Genomic DNA, 17927 nt, shown 5'->3' with positions numbered 1-17927 from the left:
TTAATTTTTAAAAAGTGAAAAATAGAAGGAAAAATACATAATATAATAATTATTGATGAATTTCATAAAATAATAACCTGGGGCCTTTGAAAGATGTTTTCTCACATATTCATACATCTTTCAATAAGATCCAATATATATGATTCCATATTGGTCAGCCATGCTAAACGTGAGCAATATGCATTTATGGAGTTGCATCAGGTTACGGCAGAATATTAATTACAGAAACTCCAGTACCCAAACTAGATATTGTATGGGCCTGGTGGAATAAACTTCAAATTAATGGACATTACTTAGGCCCATTAGTGAAACAAATGAAAAGAGAAGCAATGGGCTTTCTTGAAGACACTTTGTTAGCGATTCTGCAGTTTTCTTCTTCGGCGAAGACGAAGATAACGTAAAACACAAGCATGAATAGAGCTTCGCTCTGCAATTTTGTTTTGCTCCATTATCATTATCCTTCTCGTTTCAAGTCGTGTTCCATCGCTTTTATTTGTTTGTATCTGATTTTTTTCCAGTCAACACATTAGGATTTTATCAAAGATTTAGTGAGACATCTTTTGGCAAGAAAATGGCATTAATCAAAGGCAAAACAATAAACGGTTAAGAGTTACACTCGAACCAGAATATGTATTTAACTAGCTGTTGTTGGGTCCACTCAAAAGCAGAACCCTCAAAAAAATAGGCGTATGCCACTTAGCATGGAGAGCACACGATATTCTTTAGTAAAAGGCGAAAGAATAGTTCGCTTTGTGCTCACCGCATGGCTGCGTGATTTAGAGCTGATGAACGAGAGCTTTATATATAATGTAAATTCTGCTGCAACGTAGTTCCAGTCAACCGATGTGGGAGGATAAACGCAAGATTATGTTGAGCTTTCATGGGCCTGAAATAAGTCATGTTACTGTAATGAATTGAAGTTGCTGCATTTTTAAACTTTGATCATGGCGATGGTAGCTGATGGCGTTTTGAATTTGGCTGGTTATAACAACTTAATCACCAAGTTCTTAACATATTCTCACCTTCTTTTTCGACACTGGAACTTTTATAACCAGTTACATGGCAACTGAAATGGCATCTATTAATTTTTTAACTAGCTGCTGTTGGGCCCACTAGAAAGCAAGACCCTCCAAAAATAAGCGTATGCCACTTAGTGAGGAGAGCACACGGTATTCTTTAGTAAAAGGCGAAAGAATAGTTCGCTTTGTACTCACCACATGGCTGCGTATTCATTCGGTGAACGAGAGCTCTATTTATATCGTTACTACCATTATCTGATGTGGGAGACTGAAATGTAGTGGAACCAAGAAGACACTCGGTACTGATTTAAAAATTCTTGTTGGGCTCTTATGGGCCTCAAGCAAGTCATGTTATGTTATTGTAATGAAGTGAAGTTTGTGCATCCAAACTTATTTGCTTCTTTTTTTTCCCAACCAGATTTGTAAAACTGCACCAAGGAGGTCTAGGATTTAAAGTTGCCGTCTTTGGTGACTGACTCAGTGTCGTACCTAATTCAACGCTATTCTATTATGTATAACACAAAATCAACATTGGTAGGAAATATGTGGAGAAAAACTGTAGAGGAACCAATGTCTGAATATACATCCCCATCTTTTTGTAATAAAAAGGTATTAAGAGATGAGGTAAAAAAATAAAACCAATCTAAATAAATGAAAAAGTAAAAAGCAAAACAAACTAATCTACGGTAATAACAGCAAGAACAGTCCTACGGTTGATAACAAAATCGTCATCCTCGAAGAGCCGTCGATCCTCACGGCGGCACCAAAGCTACCAGTATCCCGTTCCCGAGTGGTGGCGGCCGGCGGAGACGTGCCGTTAAAATTAGGATTCGCACCATACAAGTACTGTATCCCTTCCACGTCATCACTCGTCAACTCGACTTTACGTTTCCCCGTCGTGATCGTAGGATACATGATCGACTCCTCAACAGAGGAATGCCCCAAACCGAGAAGATGACCGATCTCGTGAACCGCCACCGACTCGAGATCGACCGCCGCCGTCACGGAGAGGAAGCTGTCGAGGTCCCCGGAGACGACCCAGTTCTCGTCGGCGTCGAGGTGGAATTTCCCGCTCGGAGGGGAGAAGGCGTGGGCCAGCGTGCCCAGCACGCCGTCGAAAGGCTCCCCGTCGCCGTGGTCGCCGGTGTAGAACCCTATCGTGATGTCGGAGGAGGAGAAAGACTCGACGTTCGTGAAGCTCAGCGCCGTCACGTCGGACCAGCGCCCGAACGCGCGTGCGAACACGCTCTTGACCTCGTCGGTGAGCGGGTTACTCGGGTCGAAGGCGTAGGTCAAGTCGCGGCGGTATCTCGGCCACCGCGGCTCGCCGGGGAAGAGGGTGTAGTGTTTGACCGCGTGCAGACGCGGTCCGGGGAGAAGTTGACCTCGAGAGTCTTTCTTCTTCCCCTTTGCATCAAAGACGTACCGTTGACCACGTCCGGGTTGCCACAACGCGGAACCACGATGTGTTTGATGGTTAGCGCGTCGAGCTCTCCGGTTACGTTTAACCGGAAATTCTTTTGGTAAAGTTCGACGGCGGATTTTAAGATGTCGTCGAAATCATCTGTGAAGTTTCCGGTGAATGTCTCCGGGATGTAACCGAAACGTTGGAAGTATTTTTTGATGCGGAAGAGACCGTCGACGTTTTGGCCGTGGTGGCAGCCGGTGAAGTTGGAGAAAGCGTCCCAGAAAACGCGTGTGGTGTTACGTAGAGAGGGTGGAATGGCTGTGGAGTTGGGGAAGAACCAGGCTGAGACGGGAGAAGGGATTAGGAATAACGATAGTAAACCTAAAACGCTAAGCCTCATGGTGGTTTTGGGGATTAGAGGTAAGCCACCCAAAACACGAAAATGGAGAATATTGGGATTTTTGGAGAGAATCTAGAGAGAGAGAGGCGAAATCTAAAAACAGGTAATGCGGTTTTTTATATTTAAGATAATTGAGAATGTTTGAGGTCAGCTACTGCGTTTGCGTTTTGTTTTGGCGGGTGAGGGAGTCGTTGGGAATCGTTTGCGTGTCCGCCAGTTTTCTGCTTTTTAAAATGTTTTAAGGTTTAAGACATTGTGAATGATTCCAGTGGAAGCATCTATTATATTGTCTTACTCACGTTGAAACTTCGCAGAGGCATCAAGAGAGAAGACTCCTGTGCCACAGAAAGACTTCTGTCCGGTTAGGTTAAAGATGGTAGATAACCGGTTTGAGGGAAAAGTCAAGGTGGCCAAGTCAAACAAAGGGGGTTTAACTAGTTTTTGTTTTAAGTTTCAAGTGGGAGTTGGTTTGGTCGGAAAAGTCATCAGCTAGTCTTTGTCTGACGCGTTTTAACGATGTCACCACCTATATCTGCTGTTACAATCTTGTACATTCGTTGCGTGGTAACAACATATGATTCCAAGGCTTCACATCAATACCTTTTGGGTCCACTTTTTTATTCTCTGTTTCCATTTGTTATATCTGATTTTTAAGACTTTGAAAGCCTTCATAATATTCAGGAGGCAAAGACGGTCAATTCTCGGTCAGGTTAAGATATGGTAGAATGGTGTTATAACCTGATAACTCCATTATCAGTCATCAAAGAGAGAGAAGCATCACCGGGCAAAATAAAACTTGAAAGGAAAAAAAGAAACACTTGGAGCCCTTCTAGACTAGGGAGAAAAAAAACTAAACCAAAGAACACTCTTACATGCAAGACAAAAAGTTCTGAAAAAGATGGAACAATTTACGTTTAGTACACGACTTACGGTCACACTCAAATACACTACACTAACTCTTAAACCTTATGAAATAGTTATCAAGAGTTACATAGTTCTGCATGACTCTGACATCTAGATGACAGATGAGCGTATAAATTCCAAACGTTAAACTACTAATCTTCTCCAATAATACAGAAACTACTACTAGACCTCTTTTCCGGCATGATTTGATCAATCTTAAGCCATGCTCTTAAGACAGAAATCCACGGATCCTAATCCCATCTCTAAAGCTGCCCACCGTGTTGTCTTACACTGTCTCGGTTTGTTAGGAGTTTGATGTGTAAATTCTTAACGTGGTCGAGAAGTAGAAGGTGGCTTTCGGTCTTTTTGAGAGTTTGCTAATTTCTATTCAAGAAACTGAAATATAAGACCTTATCTTTTTAATTGAACCAGGACAAGGAATTCCAAAGGGTTATAGCTCTCAAGGAGATTCATTGAATATGCAGATGAGGGATTTGCATTCAATGATCACATTAACTCCCTTGCGTTTAGTATTCCAATTTCAAAAGCTTTTCCCGAGGTTCATTATTTTTCCATTTACTGTTTGACAAGAAACCTCTTGAGATTCTTAAGCTCTGGTTCTTCGATATGTAGAGTCAAATCTTCTTGTCTTCGTTAAAGCGTTATACCTACAACAATAATAAAGTTTAAGTCTCTCATCTTCCACATTTGGTTTCGTACTCGTTTTTCTTTGATTTCCAATGGCAAATGGTGTAAAGTTCAGATTGAAACTTCTCATTGATGAGAAGATAAACAAAGTTGTTTTGGCTGAGGCGGAGCAGGATTTTGTTGATGTGCTCCTCAGTCTTTTAACTCTCCCAATGGGTAAAATCGCTAGCTTGCTGGAGAATCACAAGACAGATCTAGATTGTTATAAAAACCTTAACAAAAGTGTCGCAGACATGGACATCGGTCATTTTGAGACAGAAGCTTGCAAAAGCATGTTGCTGTATCCGGTGACTAGTAAGGATATCCATCGCAAAAGGCTCAAACTCAACATGGGTTATACTCATCCCACAGAGTTCTTTGTGTGCCCAAGTTTTTTCAGAACTGATTCATGCGGAAGCAGTGTATACAGCAATTTCAAGACGTCAATATGTAGCTGTGGAGCTTTGATGAACGCTCCAATCCAGGTATCAGAAGAACAGCAAACGGCGGGAGAGGTGATTGGAGATGTTTCAGATGGAGTGTTTGTAAATTGCCGATCCTCTTTCATTGTCACTGATGATTTGAAGGTGACTTCGAACTCTATTGGTGTAATAATGAACGGTCTTAAAGATCTAGGGTACACTGGCTACAGTGATCTGCAGGAAACCCTAGTTGATGTAGGGTTCGAAGAGGTAACTTTTTGTTTTTTTCTCTCTCATTGTCGTGCAAGTTATTGCTCTTAATATAAAGTCTTCTGTGGACTATAGGTGGTGACTCTACTAGGATGTTTATTCACTTCAGAAGCTCCCTTGACATGCACGTTTCTCAGAAAAACTTGCATGACAAGTAAGATGATGCATGAAATGTTGTCTCCACCTGCGCTAAAAAACGGGGAGGCAAATCCAGGAGGAGTGTGTTATGTGAAAGCTTTTGTTAGAAAGGTCGATAGGGAGATTCTTTACGTCGAGTGCAATGAAGACTTCGTTGACTCTCTTCTAAGCTTTCTGGTTCAGCCACTTGAGATGGCTTGCTCATTGTCTAATGACAACACCATTTTGGGATGTGTTGGAAACTTGTGTAGAAGTCAGTGTAGAGGAGCTGCTTCCAAAAGTTGTTATCTTCCTGGTTTCTATATTTGCAGTAACAACAATCTGATTGATTATGCTTACAAATCAACGAGGTATAGATGTTGGATTCCTCACGACGGTAACTTGTAAACTAATGAAGAAGTGTTGAGAACGTGTTGTTTATTCACATGAACTTGATTACAATATATACTCATCAAAGAGAGATCGTAACAATGGATTCTCTCTTATCAACAACTACATATATTCCTCGTATATTCTATAACGACTTCGATACGATATCTTCTCTTCAAGTTCATCTCAATCTCGTGATCCACAAGTAATATCAGACCGAACCAAACCACCAAACCAACCGATATGCTAACACTCCCCCTCAAGTAGGTGAATGTAAGTTACGAACACCTAACTTGGACAGCAAGTAGTTGAACACAGGTGCTCCCAAAGCTTTGGTCATGATATCCGCCAGCTGCTCCGTCGTGCGCACATGTCGAGTCACAATTAAACGATCCTGAATTGCGTCTCGTACGCTATGACAGTCAGACTCGATGTGTTTCGTTCTCTCATGAAACACAAGATTGTTTGCTATATATAAGGCTGACTTGCTGTCGCAGAACAACTCCATCGGCACCTTGTGTTGAACTCCCATGTCGTGAAGCAATCGTTTCAACCACTTGAGCTCACGCAGTGCAGCTGCCATAGATCTATACTCTGCCTCTGCAGACGAATGAGACACGGTGTCCTGTTTTTTGTTCTTCCAAGAGATCGGGGAGTTACCAAGCAGAGTGATAAAGGATGACAATGAACGCCTTGTATTGGGACAAGCTGCCCAGTCAGCGTCACAAAAGATCCGGAGACGAAGATCACTCACAGCATTCAACATAATCCCCTGTCCCGGACATCCTTTTAAGTACCTCAGAATTCTTACTACTGCGTCCCAATGCGCTTCTCTAGGCCTGTGCATGACTTGCGAAAGGACATGTATTGCATAACTGAGCTCAGGTCTCGTGATGGAGAGGTATACAAGCTTTCCGACAAACCTCCTAAACCGAGCAGGATTGTTGTAGAAAGGACCTGCAACAGACAGTAGCTTGTGGTTCTGCTCCATCGGTGTAGACGCAGGTTTGCAGCCGAGTAACCCCGCCTCTGCTACTATATCCAAGGCGTACTTTCGCTGAGACAAGAACATGCCTTCTGGTCCTCTTGCAATTTCGATTCCCAGAAAGTACTTTGCTCTTCCTAGATCCTTCATTTTGAAGCACTCGTTGAGATACACTTTGAACTTGCTCATCATAGTCTGATCATTACTTGTTAGAATCAGATCATCAACGTAGATTAGGACACGCAGCGATTTGTTCCCTTTGATATACGTGAACAGGGAGTAGTCTGAATAGGATTGTTTGAAGCCAAATCTCTTCAACGCCATCGTCAACTTTGCGAACCAGCATCTCGGTGCTTGCTTTAAGCCGTACAACGACTTCTTCAACTTGCACACTTTACCTGGCGCAGTAGACTGAAAACCAGGAGGCATCAACATGTATACCTCTTCTTTCAGATCACCATGGAGAAATGCATTGTGCACGTCCATTTGATGCACTTCCCAATTCCTAGCTGCCGCCACTTCCAATAGAGTACGAACCGTAGTTAACTTGGCTACTGGCGCAAAGGTTTCGCCGTAGTCCTCTCCCTCGACCTGTCTGTTACCACAAACCACCAGACGTGCCTTTGGTCTCTCTACAGTGCCGTCTGCATTGTATTTATACTTGTAGATCCACATACAAGCCAATGCTTTCTTTCCTTTGGGAAGAGTCGTTACATCCCAAGTTCATTGTTCTTCTAGTGCCGTTACTTCTACTGACATGGCTTCTCTGAATACAGGATCCAACATAGCTTCCTTAAAGTTCTTTGGTTCTGATCCTTCAGTGATTGCTGCAAGAAACACTTGGTATTTCTCTGAAAATACAGCATCAGTAACGTATGCAGAGATCGGATAAGAAGATGTTTTACCTTGGACCGAGTTTGAAGACCTTGATGGAATCGTTGCAGGTGAGATCGGAGTGGTGTTATGTTTATCAACTAGGCATTGTGCATTGTAGGTCACATAGTCTCTAAGCTTAACCGATGGCTGTGAAACCCGATGGCCTCTTCCCAGCAAAGGTTCTTGCACTGCCTCTGCAACTCCTGTGTCTGCAGTCGTTACCTTCTCTGTCAAGTTACCTGTTTCTGCAACTTTCTCTAACACTGTTGCTTCAGGTGTCTCACTTGCTACTGCCACTGCGTCATCCACGCTCCCCCTGGAGTCCTCAACTGAGGATACATCACACTGTTCTCCCATCTCTTGTATAACCGGCACACTCCTAACCGGCTCATCTGAGTCGTCAAGATACGGAAACGTGTCTTCTTTAAACGACACATCTCGAGATACAAAGAACTCATGAGTCTCTAGATCATATAATCTCCAACCTCGCTTCCCGTAGGGGTAACCAACCAAGATACACCTTCTACTCCTCTCCTTGAATTTGTCTTTGTCACGGGACCTCTTATGCGCAAAACACAAGCATCCAAACACCTTGATGTCTTCATAGCTTGGTGCCTTGCCGTACAGACACTCATAAGGCGTCTTCCCATGAAGCAAGCTCGACGGTGTTCTGTTGATGACATGAGCGGCCACAAGAACACTCTCACCCCAGAACTTGGTAGGAAGATTTGCTTGAAACAGCAAGGATCTCGCCACATTGAGAATGTGTCGATGCTTCCTCTCAACTCTCCCATTCTGCTGCGGAGTAGCCACACAAGACGTCTGATGGATGATTCCATTATCCGCAAAGTACTTAGATAGACAGACAAATTCGGTGCCGTTATCACTTCTTACAGTCTTCACCAAATGACCAAACTGATTGTGAACCAGTGTACAGAAGTTTGGCAGAATCGTCTTGACCTCTGTTTTCTCAAGTAGTAAGTGTATCCATACTGCTCTCGAGAAATCGTCAACTATCGTGAGAAAATACACAGCACCGCAGGAAGATTGTTTACGATAGGGACCCCATAGATCAATATGAATTAACTCAAATGGCACTGAAGCTTTATTAGAACTCTCGGAAAACACCCCTCGAGTTTGTTTTGATTTAAAACAAATGTCACAACCACCAAACTTATCTTTATGATCTAAAACACCAGAAACAAAAGGCAAATTTCCTAAAACACCAAATGCAGGATGTCCTAATCTCCGATGCCACAGCTCTTTGTCCTCAGCGGCCTTGATTCTGAGACCTCGTGCCATAGTAACATCCCGATAAACATAAACACCATCCCGTTCTTCACCTGCTCCAATCAGGGTCCTCGTAAAACGGTCCTGCAACACACACAGAGTGTCAGTAAACACAGCCAAGCAGCCAGTCTGTTTGAGCAATTTTGCAACCGACAACAGTGTGCAATTCAGATTAGGCACAAACATGACATTTAACAATATAAGCTTGTCTGAGAGTCTAAGTGAACCACTCTTAGATGCAAATACTCGACTACCATCTGCAAAACTCACAGGGCAGTTTACTATATTGATCGTTTCAGTGAGTAGAGAGATATCACCAGTCATATGGTGAGATGCCCCGGTGTCAAGGATCACCTCACCAGTCTGCTGCTTACCATTCAACTTGTCAGGAATCGGGTTTGACTTTTGTTGCTTAAGAAGAGCTGCCAGAGAGGCCCACTGTTCGTTGGTAAGCCCAGGCATCCCAGCACTGCTCGTCGTTTGAGCTGTATTAGCCCTTGCTTGACCACCACGGCCTCGCCCTCTTCCTCTGTTTCTTCCACCGCGCTCACTGTTCTGATTCCGCTCAGTCCACCACTCTGGAAACCCGACAATCTGCCAACAATCTTTCTTGTCGTGTCCGGTTCTCCCACAATGTGAGCACACCAACGAGCTACCACGACCTCGTGCAACAGCTGCGATCAAACCACTCATTGATGCATTGTCACTGGAACTTCCATCTGACTTAGCCACAAACCCCACTGCATCAGGTTTCGGTTCTACTTTGGAAGCAAGCAAGCGTCTCTCTTCTCTTATCACCCGCTGATACACCGAGTTGAGATCCGGTAAGGGTTCCATTCCTATGATATTAGTACACACGTTGCCAAACCGTATGTCATCTAGTCCCATTAGAAACGTGTGCACTTTCTCCTCCTCATACTCTGCAACGAACTTCTCCGAGGCTCCACAAGTACAACTCGGGATCGGTTTGTATCGAAGGAGTTCTTCCCACTTGAGCACCAAGCGACCGAAGTAGTCCATAACGCTGGAACCATCTTGTTTGCAGGCCGCCAGTTCTGCCCTCAACTGATGCACTCGAACCGCATTCCCAACAGAGAATCTCTTCTTCAGATCACCCCACATCTTGTAAGCATCCGGAGTAAATGTTACGGTCGAGCGAATCGTGGGTGATATGGAAGCCCTTATCCATCCCACAATCATTGAATTCACAGTCTTCCACTGTTCTGCTTCTGCTGGTTTCTCCGACTCACTTGGCATACGCAGAGTACCATCAATGAATCCTGTCTTGCGCTTGGCACGCAGCGCATTCTCCAGCTCCGACGACCATTCGGCATAGTTCTCTCCTGTCAACGAGACCGGAGAGATGGAGATTCCAGGATTATCTGAATGAGACAGAAAATAAGGTGAAGACATACTGGTTCCACCATTACCGCTTGCGACTGCAAGTTCTTTTGACATGATAAATTTGTTTTCTCAACAGGTTCTTCTTCTGGATCTAGCACAGCTCTGATACCATGTAAACTAATGAAGAAGTGTTGAGAACGTGTTGTTTATTCACATGAACTTGATTACAATATATACTCATCAAAGAGAGATCGTAACAATGGATTCTCTCTTATCAACAACTACATATATTCCTTGTATATTCTATAACGACTTCGATACGATATCTTCTCTTCAAGTTCATCTCAATCTCGTGATCCACAAGTAATATCAGACCGAACCAAACCACCAAACCAACCGATATGCTAACATAACTCGAGTTGCAAAGTTGCCAGGTTCATTGATTATGATAGCCCTCTCTCCAAAACTGGCAATATTGTGAGTCTGTGTCCAAATGATCCAAAAGTCAAGTCTGAATTAAGCGATGAGAGTGGTTTTATGAAGGAAAAAACAAAGTTCGTCGTGTCTAACGATCTTACTATAACTCCTATGAATTCATCTTCAACATTTGGCTTGTTAAGGAAGATGAAGGTAGACATCAATGATCTCGAGGAGTATCAGATCAGCATTTCCAAAGCAGAGGTGTGCTTCTGATGTTATTTGACATTTTTTTTTTGTTATTTGTTCTTTAATGTTTCTTCTAACTTGCTACTATTTGCAGCTCATTAGCATTCTTAGAGCTTCCTTGATCTTCTCATCTGCATTGACCAATGGTCTCTCAAACTTGCTCATCAAGAAACCAAAGAAAGAGTCTTGAACTCCACCCAGTGAAGGTTCCTCTGTTTCCGAAGACCATCTCTTATGTTTTCTAGTTTCACCATCAATTCTCTGTTTCTGCAAGGCCTTGAGGTTTTTCTTTGGTCTTGTTGCTCTTCTTTTCTCAATGCATTTCGTTTTATGATTTTTAGTAGACATTTCAATGGATTATCTTTTACTACCACTCCTTATTTGCCAAACTATGATCATCAGACAAAAGACCAAACACAGGAATCAAAACTTACTTGAAAACCAAATATTTTACTTATGTAGATCAGAAGCATCATTAGTTAAACCAACACTGAATTTGATCAAAATAACATCACATATTCACATAAAATACTTCTTAATCAAGGTTTGTTTCCCCCTACATCTAACATGATAAAGCTTAACAATAAATAAAATAAACATAAAGTAGACAAAACACAAACAGAGAGATAAACATGTTGATTAGATTTTTTTTTTCTTCCTAACACTTAGAAGGCCTCTCATAATGAGGAGGCAAAGAAGGGCAATTCTCGTTCATGTTTGGATAAGGGTCAATGGTATTATAACCAGGCAACTCCATTCTGAATTCACCCAGAATCTGACAGAACTCAAGCTTCCCTTTCTCCGTGTTACACCAACTCGGCAGCCTCGTCTGATTATCTTCAAACATCCTCAGAGTATACGCATCTCGAATCTGAAAAGAACAAAACATAAAAAAACCGCTCAAGAGTAATGTTAAATGGAAAAGAAAAGGCAGGTGAAGACTTACGGTGAACTCAGTGACTTGGATGTGATCAGCGAGAGGACCAAACACACCAGCGGCTTTGTACATTGCAAGGATGAAAGCAACGCATGTCGTTGACTTCCCGTCGCTGTAAACCCACTCATCCCGTTCAGGGATGGTGAGCAGCTCATCAAACGACATTCCACGCCTCGCTGTTTCTTCAAGAACCCCATACAAATCAAGATCCTCAGTTCCGAGCCGTTTATTGAGTGCCTCGTTCCACATATTAGCAGCATACGCAGGTTGTACACGAGTCCACATAGACATGACAGAAATAACCAAGTGAGCATCAAGGGGAGGCGGGTAGTTATCGGCAAGAGTATCGATCCAGCTGAATATCATGTTGTGATATCCATAAGGCTTTCCCAGCATGCTCCGTGCGTACTCCCACGCAGCGGTGTTATTAAACTTCCCTCGAACATCCGGATGCAAAGGAAGCAAAGCTACCTGCGGGTTCGAACTATCCTTCAACGTCAGATCCCACCATTCATCCCAAGGGATCACAACGATGATCTCTTCACCCTTCTCGTTCTCATGACCAGACTCACCAACCCAAAGCCTCCCAGAATCATCCTTCAAACAAACAGCGGTGTGACCAGCGAAAGCACCGGTCACCCATTTCTCCAAAGTCTCAAACCCACCCCACCTTCCTCTAATCTTGGACACGGCCAAGAAGTCTCCAGAATGTACATCTTCCGGGTCGATCACGGACCGCCAAGGCTGAGGCCGCTTCTCGAAAGTAGCACCCATATGCTTCGTCAAGAAGGCCAAGTTCGCGTTCTGACCCCAAACCGTGTTGGAGAAGAGAGGCAACACATCGATCAGAGAAAGCAACGTACCTAGCATCCCTGACGGCATAAGAAACACCGAAACTCCATGCTCCTTCACCTAAACAAACACTCGTGAAAAATTAATCATACAGCACAAAGACGACTAATCAAAAAAGACCATTCTTACGTATTCCAACTCAGCTGTCTCTTCCCAAGAACCAAAGCTCAAAGTGTGTTCTCTAGCAGAGAAATAGTAATCCCAAGTGATCCTATACGGCGTTGCGAAGACATAAAGGTCCATACAAGTCAAGCTATGCGCCTCAGATGTCTGCAGAAAGTTCCCAAACTAGTTTAAATTCCGACCAAAGATTGAAACTTTTACAGAAAAGAACCAAACTAACTTTGAGATGTCTGCACAAAAACTACTTAAAATTCCGACCAAAGACGCAAAATTTACAGGAAAGAACCAAACCAACTTTGAGATGTCTGCACATAACTACTTCAAATTCCGACAAAAGACACAAACTTTACAGAAAAGAACCAAACCTTGAGATGGAGAAGCCCGCCACCGAGACCCGGGTCGCCGCGATCGCTGCCGGTGATGTCGAGACGAGCCTCGTTGCCTCTAAAGCAAGCACCTTTCCACTCAAGAGACGCGTTGCTGTTGTTGCTGTTCGGAGTAACGGACCCGACGAAGACCGGCAGCAAGTCCACGGCGCTGTGGAAGCTGTTTAAAACGGGCCACGAGACTTGACGGGGGAGCATCGGGAGGACATCGTTGACGCTGAAGGGGAGTTTTAGGGATTGACTCAGGTCAACGGAGAAACCTAACCCTAGGAGAAGGTGTAATAAGAGCAAGAGGAGGTGGTTTCGAGTTAGAGACATTCAAATTCAATTAGTGATTTTTTGAACAAAAAGGTTTGGGAAGGGGGAAGGAGAGGGGGTCAAGGTTGAAGATGATGATCCATTGTGGGTTTCAACCTTTTCTCTCTCTCTCTCTCTGTTTCTGAAGAATTGGACTTTGGGGAGGTTGAGAGATAACAGCTGAGATGGGATGATGATGAAATAGTCTTTCTTTTTTTTTTCCTTTTTTAGAAACTTTTTTTTTTCTGATGATATTCTTTGCTTGGCTTCCTTCTTCCAAGTTTAGTTCCGGTTTAGTTATGATCAGGTCCGGTTTAGTTCGGTAGTCATGTTCAATAGCTTCATTTGATTGTCTTCTGAACTCTATGACGAATATTCCATTTTAGAATAGAGATTCTACGAAAACATAATGATAGCAAAATGTTCAGTAGAAGCATTACATGATGGGGGAGGGGGGGAGGAGATAAAAGTTTCACCTAAAGAATTAAATGGCTACAATGATGGCATGCAGATGCTGGCTGCTCCTTATCCACATAAATAAATACAACCACCTTAGGAAATCGTAATCATTGTATATTATAGATTTACAATCATTTCCTTCGGAATAAATGTAAACCACCACAACGACGCCTAACTAGTGATGATGAGACGATCCATGCTTTTTTGGAGAGTTTTAGATTGCGAAGATGAAGCAGTTTGAGTAGCAAGGTATAAACAGCGAACTCTCTTCCACCGTCATTGGCTGTCTGAATGGATTTAACCCAATCTGCATTTCAACGAGATACATATTATTTATTATTATTATCATTCTAAACCATATATAAGCAAAAGAAATATCAATTATCCAACACAGATTGATTGGAGAACTAGACTTTTAGTGGTACTTGGATCTAAATTGATTTGTAAGATCTGAAAAAAAAAAAAAAAAAAAAGAAGATGTCTTGTCCTCTTTCAACTTCATTATATGTGTCGACTCTCTGTTATTTTTATACAGTATTTTGATGAGACATATGCCTGCCCTCATATGGCAGGAATCATATCCTATCCCCCCATTTCTAGAGAGTCTGACATCAACCCACATAAACAAAGAAAAAACATAATAAACCTAAAATGTAAGACTTACAGGTAACGAGAGAGGTTGTTCTCCTGTGATGGTTCTAATGCAACAAGCCGCAAGATGACAAGCTTCTTCACAGTAATCAGAAAACACAGCTCGGACTTTCATCTCTTTTATTAGTTCCTGAAAAGTTTTACCACACGTGACATTAGTGAGTGAATAAAAAAATGATGTGCTATTTGTAAATATGTAAAATTGGCAAAGGACGTACAAGAGTTGGTAACCAGCTCGGATATGCTGCGATTCCTGCGTTTGGAGCAATCACTATGTGAGGAGGAGGTGAATCCTATCCAGAAAACAAAACACTTTAATGATTCAATGGCCAAGAAAACTGGAAGTGGAGATTGTACACAACTGTTCTGTTTAACGAAAGAGTAGAAAAAGGTTGTACCTTTGTTATGTCACTATAACGATCATGGTAAAACCCTCGATAAAGCTGTAACGACACAGCTGATTTGTTACTGGGTTTGAGAATTTCACTTGAACATTTGCAATCACAGTCTTCTTCCATGCAAGGGGTATAGCCGCAGAGGGAGATTATCTCTCCATCCCTATTCAACAAGAGAGCAATATAGATAACGATTTATCAGACTGGTGCTAACATATAAAAATAAATAAAAAACTAGCTACTGCGTTTCAGCTGCACAGCTGGAGAGTGTTACACCAAGCAATCAAAGATATAATTGAGACTCACATATGTTGGGGAACGTCAGGTCCAACCAGTTGTAATCGAATGCTTAGACCAGGGAAGAGTGCTTGAAGCTCAGCAAAGACTCCAAGTTGGCCAAGCTCTTTCTGAGGGCCTTCAGAAGCTCAAACTATCAGCAAATCATATATTCATGATGCATCCTTTGAAACATTTGTGTAATATTCCACATGCCAATATTAAGTTACTACACTACAACTAAGGACATGTAGGAGATTAACAAAAAACTGCTTCATACACAAGATAGCAACCTCAAAGAAAGTTGCAGTTCCTTAACTTACATACCAAGATAATGTATGCGAAGCTCATTACTTATTCGGGGAGTCAAGTTCCCTATCCCAATGGATTGGATTGCATGATATATTGTAAGTGGCTGAAAAAACAAAAAAGCTCAATGAGTCAATAAATAGAAACACTCTAATTAAACTAGCAAAATCCGCATTAAATAAAGTCAAAAGAAGATGTGTTACCCAGTGGAGAAGTAGAGCAACAGGAGAAGCAAGAGGTATCTTTCTCCACTCGTAATAATCCTTCCAACTACATAGCTGGCTTATCACTGGAGACAAAGGCCCTGCATTATGTGATAAATGATCCCAAAAAATCAGAACTCTATCCAAAAAAACCAACTCTTTCAGTAAAAACCACAAGCAAGAGAAGTAAAAAAAAATGAAGCGTACCAAGACATGGACAAGAAGAGGTAGGCAGATGCCAACCTTCATTTCTAAACCTATCATAAGCTGAAAAACTAACAGTGGAGGAGGATACACATTTGCACTCATACTTCCACATTCCAGCATGATGCAAGTCCCTTTTGGTGAGGAAAGTGCACCTGCTTACTTCCTTTTGACTAATCTGATAAAGGAAAATTAAAAAAAGAAACAATATGTTTCCATCAGCTTTTTCTTCATCTAATGCAATTTTTTTTTATATGATCAACAAAACCTGAACTGTAGCTTCTTCAGTGAAAGTAAATGGAAACTCGTTGATCAGATCAACACTACGCATTTGCTCTTCTAGCCTCTCGCATTCTTCCTTGTGATACCTCCAATGCGAGCTCTGCAAACCAAGACTCGGAAATGGTAACAGATTAGGTCGACGAAGGAGAAGGGGTTTAGAGAGTTAAGCAAGTAGCTAAAACCTGATGAGAGACGGAGCAATACGCCACGGCGCCACAATTGCCACACCTCCGCGTCGGTGGGCCGACGCAGCGCGTCCCCAAGCCACTCGCAGCACACTCCATCGGTCGCCGGCGAACCAAGACAACCGCCCCGGGACGAAAAGGATCCAATGAAAAACATAAACTCAAGGCCCGCGATGGAAAAAAAAAACTCAAGGCCCGTTTGTGTTTCAATCTGAAGGCCCATTTGTGCAATGCAAGTGTTATCACTTATCATTCAGTATTTTTACAGTTCTCTTGTATTCGTAGTTCATTGCCTGATTACTGCATCCACTAAAGATCTTGCATTTGAACTGAAAGTTAATTTTGAGCCGCAACGTCACCAGAATACAAAAAGGTTAAAGGAGCTTCTTTTGTCATATAACATTTTTATTGTAAGGTTTCGAATGGAGGTTGGAAACTTTTTGAGAAATCTTCATTATCATTACTTTTTCAACTCTCTTGCCAACTGCTATCCTACAACAAATAAAAAACTAATTGAGATAAACAAATTGATATGTTTTGTAACCTAAAAAACAAGTAAATCAAACTCAATCAGAAATTATAAATACTTATTCACGTATTAAGAGAGATGGAAGGGGAAGTAGGAAAACATTATGGAGTTCATGTTCGGGAAAACGGCCATTTCATACCCAACATATCGCAATATGTTCAATTCATACCCGACTTATATGACCGTGCCAAAACATACCTAAACATATATGGATGTGCCAAAACATACCCAACTTATATTTTTTGGCAAAATCATACAGCAGTCGCCACATCAGCTGCCTTGTCATCTATTTTTGCTTGCGTGGATGCAACGTCATCTAATTTTGCTGGCAAATGTGCCATGTATATAAATTATTAAAAAATAAATAATTTTGTTATAAAAATAAAATTTTATAATTTTTATAATTTAGTAAAATTAACAAAAATTAATTAATTAATTAAATTTAAATCTTATATAAGAGATATATTCGTAAATATTTTGATCCTATCAAAAAAGTCATAATAAGAGTTATATATGTATTGTAATGATTCAAATCTAATGCTAGTTTGCAGACGTGTTACTCTTGATTAATTATGATTGTGTTAATCTAAAATTTATAATGTAAATAACATACCCATAATTAATAAAGCGTAATATGATTTATTTTTACCCTTGATTAATAAAACGTAACATAATTTATTTTTACGCTTTTTTAATCATGGGTATGTTATTTACATTTAAAAAAATTAGATTAAATGTAAATAACATACCCATGATTAATAAAGCGTAACATGATTCATTTTTACGCTTTATTAATCATGGATATATTATTTACATTTAAAAATTTAGATTAACACAACTAGGATTAATCAAGAATAACATGTCTTCAACACTTGCATTGGATTTAAATCATTAAAATACATATATAACTCTTATAAGAACGGTTTTTGATATAATCGAAATCTCTTATATAAGATTTGAATTTAATTAATTAATTATTTTTTGTTAATTTACTAAATAATATAAAATAAAAATTTTATATTTTCTTAAAATTTATTTTTATAACAAAAAAAAATTAGCTGA

General features: G+C 41.2%; 3 protein-coding genes, 2 non-coding genes and 1 pseudogene across 5 annotated transcripts; 1 reads left to right on the top strand and 5 right to left on the bottom strand.

Annotated features, from left to right (window-relative positions):
• Positions 1 to 651: 651 nt before the first annotated feature.
• LOC130500595 (U5 spliceosomal RNA) lies at positions 652 to 769 on the bottom strand. The gene has a single exon (XR_008939212.1). It is a non-coding gene; the product is annotated as a U5 spliceosomal RNA (small nuclear RNA).
• Positions 770 to 1105: 336 nt separating this feature from the next.
• Positions 1106 to 1223, bottom strand: LOC130500593 (U5 spliceosomal RNA). Its single transcript, XR_008939210.1, has one exon. It is a non-coding gene; the product is annotated as a U5 spliceosomal RNA (small nuclear RNA).
• Positions 1224 to 1505: 282 nt separating this feature from the next.
• On the bottom strand, positions 1506 to 3304 carry LOC108826430 (metalloendoproteinase 2-MMP-like; annotated as a pseudogene).
• A 1149-nt stretch (positions 3305 to 4453) lies between these two features.
• LOC108824514 (uncharacterized) lies at positions 4454 to 5634 on the top strand. Its single transcript, XM_018597948.2, has 2 exons — positions 4454 to 5109; positions 5185 to 5634. Exons 1-2 carry the CDS (start codon positions 4471 to 4473, stop codon positions 5632 to 5634), a joined length of 1089 nt encoding a protein of 362 aa, XP_018453450.1. The 5' UTR covers positions 4454 to 4470.
• A 5618-nt stretch (positions 5635 to 11252) lies between these two features.
• On the bottom strand, positions 11253 to 13621 carry LOC108828254 (uncharacterized). The gene is made up of 4 exons (XM_018601885.2): positions 13055 to 13621; positions 12696 to 12836; positions 11724 to 12626; positions 11253 to 11648 (listed from the first exon to the last, which is right to left on the bottom strand). The coding sequence occupies exons 1-4, from the start codon at positions 13391 to 13393 to the stop codon at positions 11436 to 11438; spliced, it is 1596 nt and encodes a 531-aa protein (XP_018457387.2). The 5' UTR covers positions 13394 to 13621; the 3' UTR covers positions 11253 to 11435.
• A 209-nt stretch (positions 13622 to 13830) lies between these two features.
• LOC108828250 (uncharacterized) lies at positions 13831 to 16494 on the bottom strand. The gene is made up of 10 exons (XM_018601876.2): positions 16334 to 16494; positions 16138 to 16251; positions 15873 to 16047; positions 15666 to 15766; positions 15481 to 15568; positions 15184 to 15292; positions 14881 to 15040; positions 14701 to 14775; positions 14496 to 14612; positions 13831 to 14138 (listed from the first exon to the last, which is right to left on the bottom strand). The coding sequence occupies exons 1-10, from the start codon at positions 16433 to 16435 to the stop codon at positions 14046 to 14048; spliced, it is 1134 nt and encodes a 377-aa protein (XP_018457378.1). The 5' UTR covers positions 16436 to 16494; the 3' UTR covers positions 13831 to 14045.
• Between the last annotated feature and the right edge of the window lie 1433 nt (positions 16495 to 17927).

This window comes from Raphanus sativus, chromosome 9 (assembly GCF_000801105.2).
Source record: "Raphanus sativus cultivar WK10039 chromosome 9, ASM80110v3, whole genome shotgun sequence".
NCBI classification, from domain to species: domain Eukaryota; kingdom Viridiplantae; phylum Streptophyta; class Magnoliopsida; order Brassicales; family Brassicaceae; genus Raphanus; species Raphanus sativus.
Note: the sequence above shows the minus strand (reverse complement) of the source record. Positions and strands in the feature narration are given on the sequence as shown.

Coding starts and splice junctions, on each gene's coding strand:
- LOC108824514 (XM_018597948.2), top strand. CDS start 4,471: ATGGCAAATGGTGTAAAGTTCAGATTGAAACTTCTCATTGATGAGAAG. Junction 5,110..5,184: donor TTGATGTAGGGTTCGAAGAG/GTAACTTTTTGT, acceptor TGTGGACTATAG/GTGGTGACTCTACTAGGATG.
- LOC108828254 (XM_018601885.2), bottom strand. CDS start 13,393: ATGTCTCTAACTCGAAACCACCTCCTCTTGCTCTTATTACACCTTCTC. Junction 12,837..13,054: donor GCGGGCTTCTCCATCTCAAG/GTTTGGTTCTTT, acceptor AACTTTCTGCAG/ACATCTGAGGCGCATAGCTT. Junction 12,627..12,695: donor AGACAGCTGAGTTGGAATAC/GTAAGAATGGTC, acceptor GTGTTTGTTTAG/GTGAAGGAGCATGGAGTTTC.
- LOC108828250 (XM_018601876.2), bottom strand. CDS start 16,435: ATGGAGTGTGCTGCGAGTGGCTTGGGGACGCGCTGCGTCGGCCCACCG. Junction 16,048..16,137: donor CTGAAGAAGCTACAGTTCAG/GTTTTGTTGATC, acceptor TTCCTTTATCAG/ATTAGTCAAAAGGAAGTAAG. Junction 15,569..15,665: donor TTGCTCTACTTCTCCACTGG/GTAACACATCTT, acceptor TTGTTTTTTCAG/CCACTTACAATATATCATGC.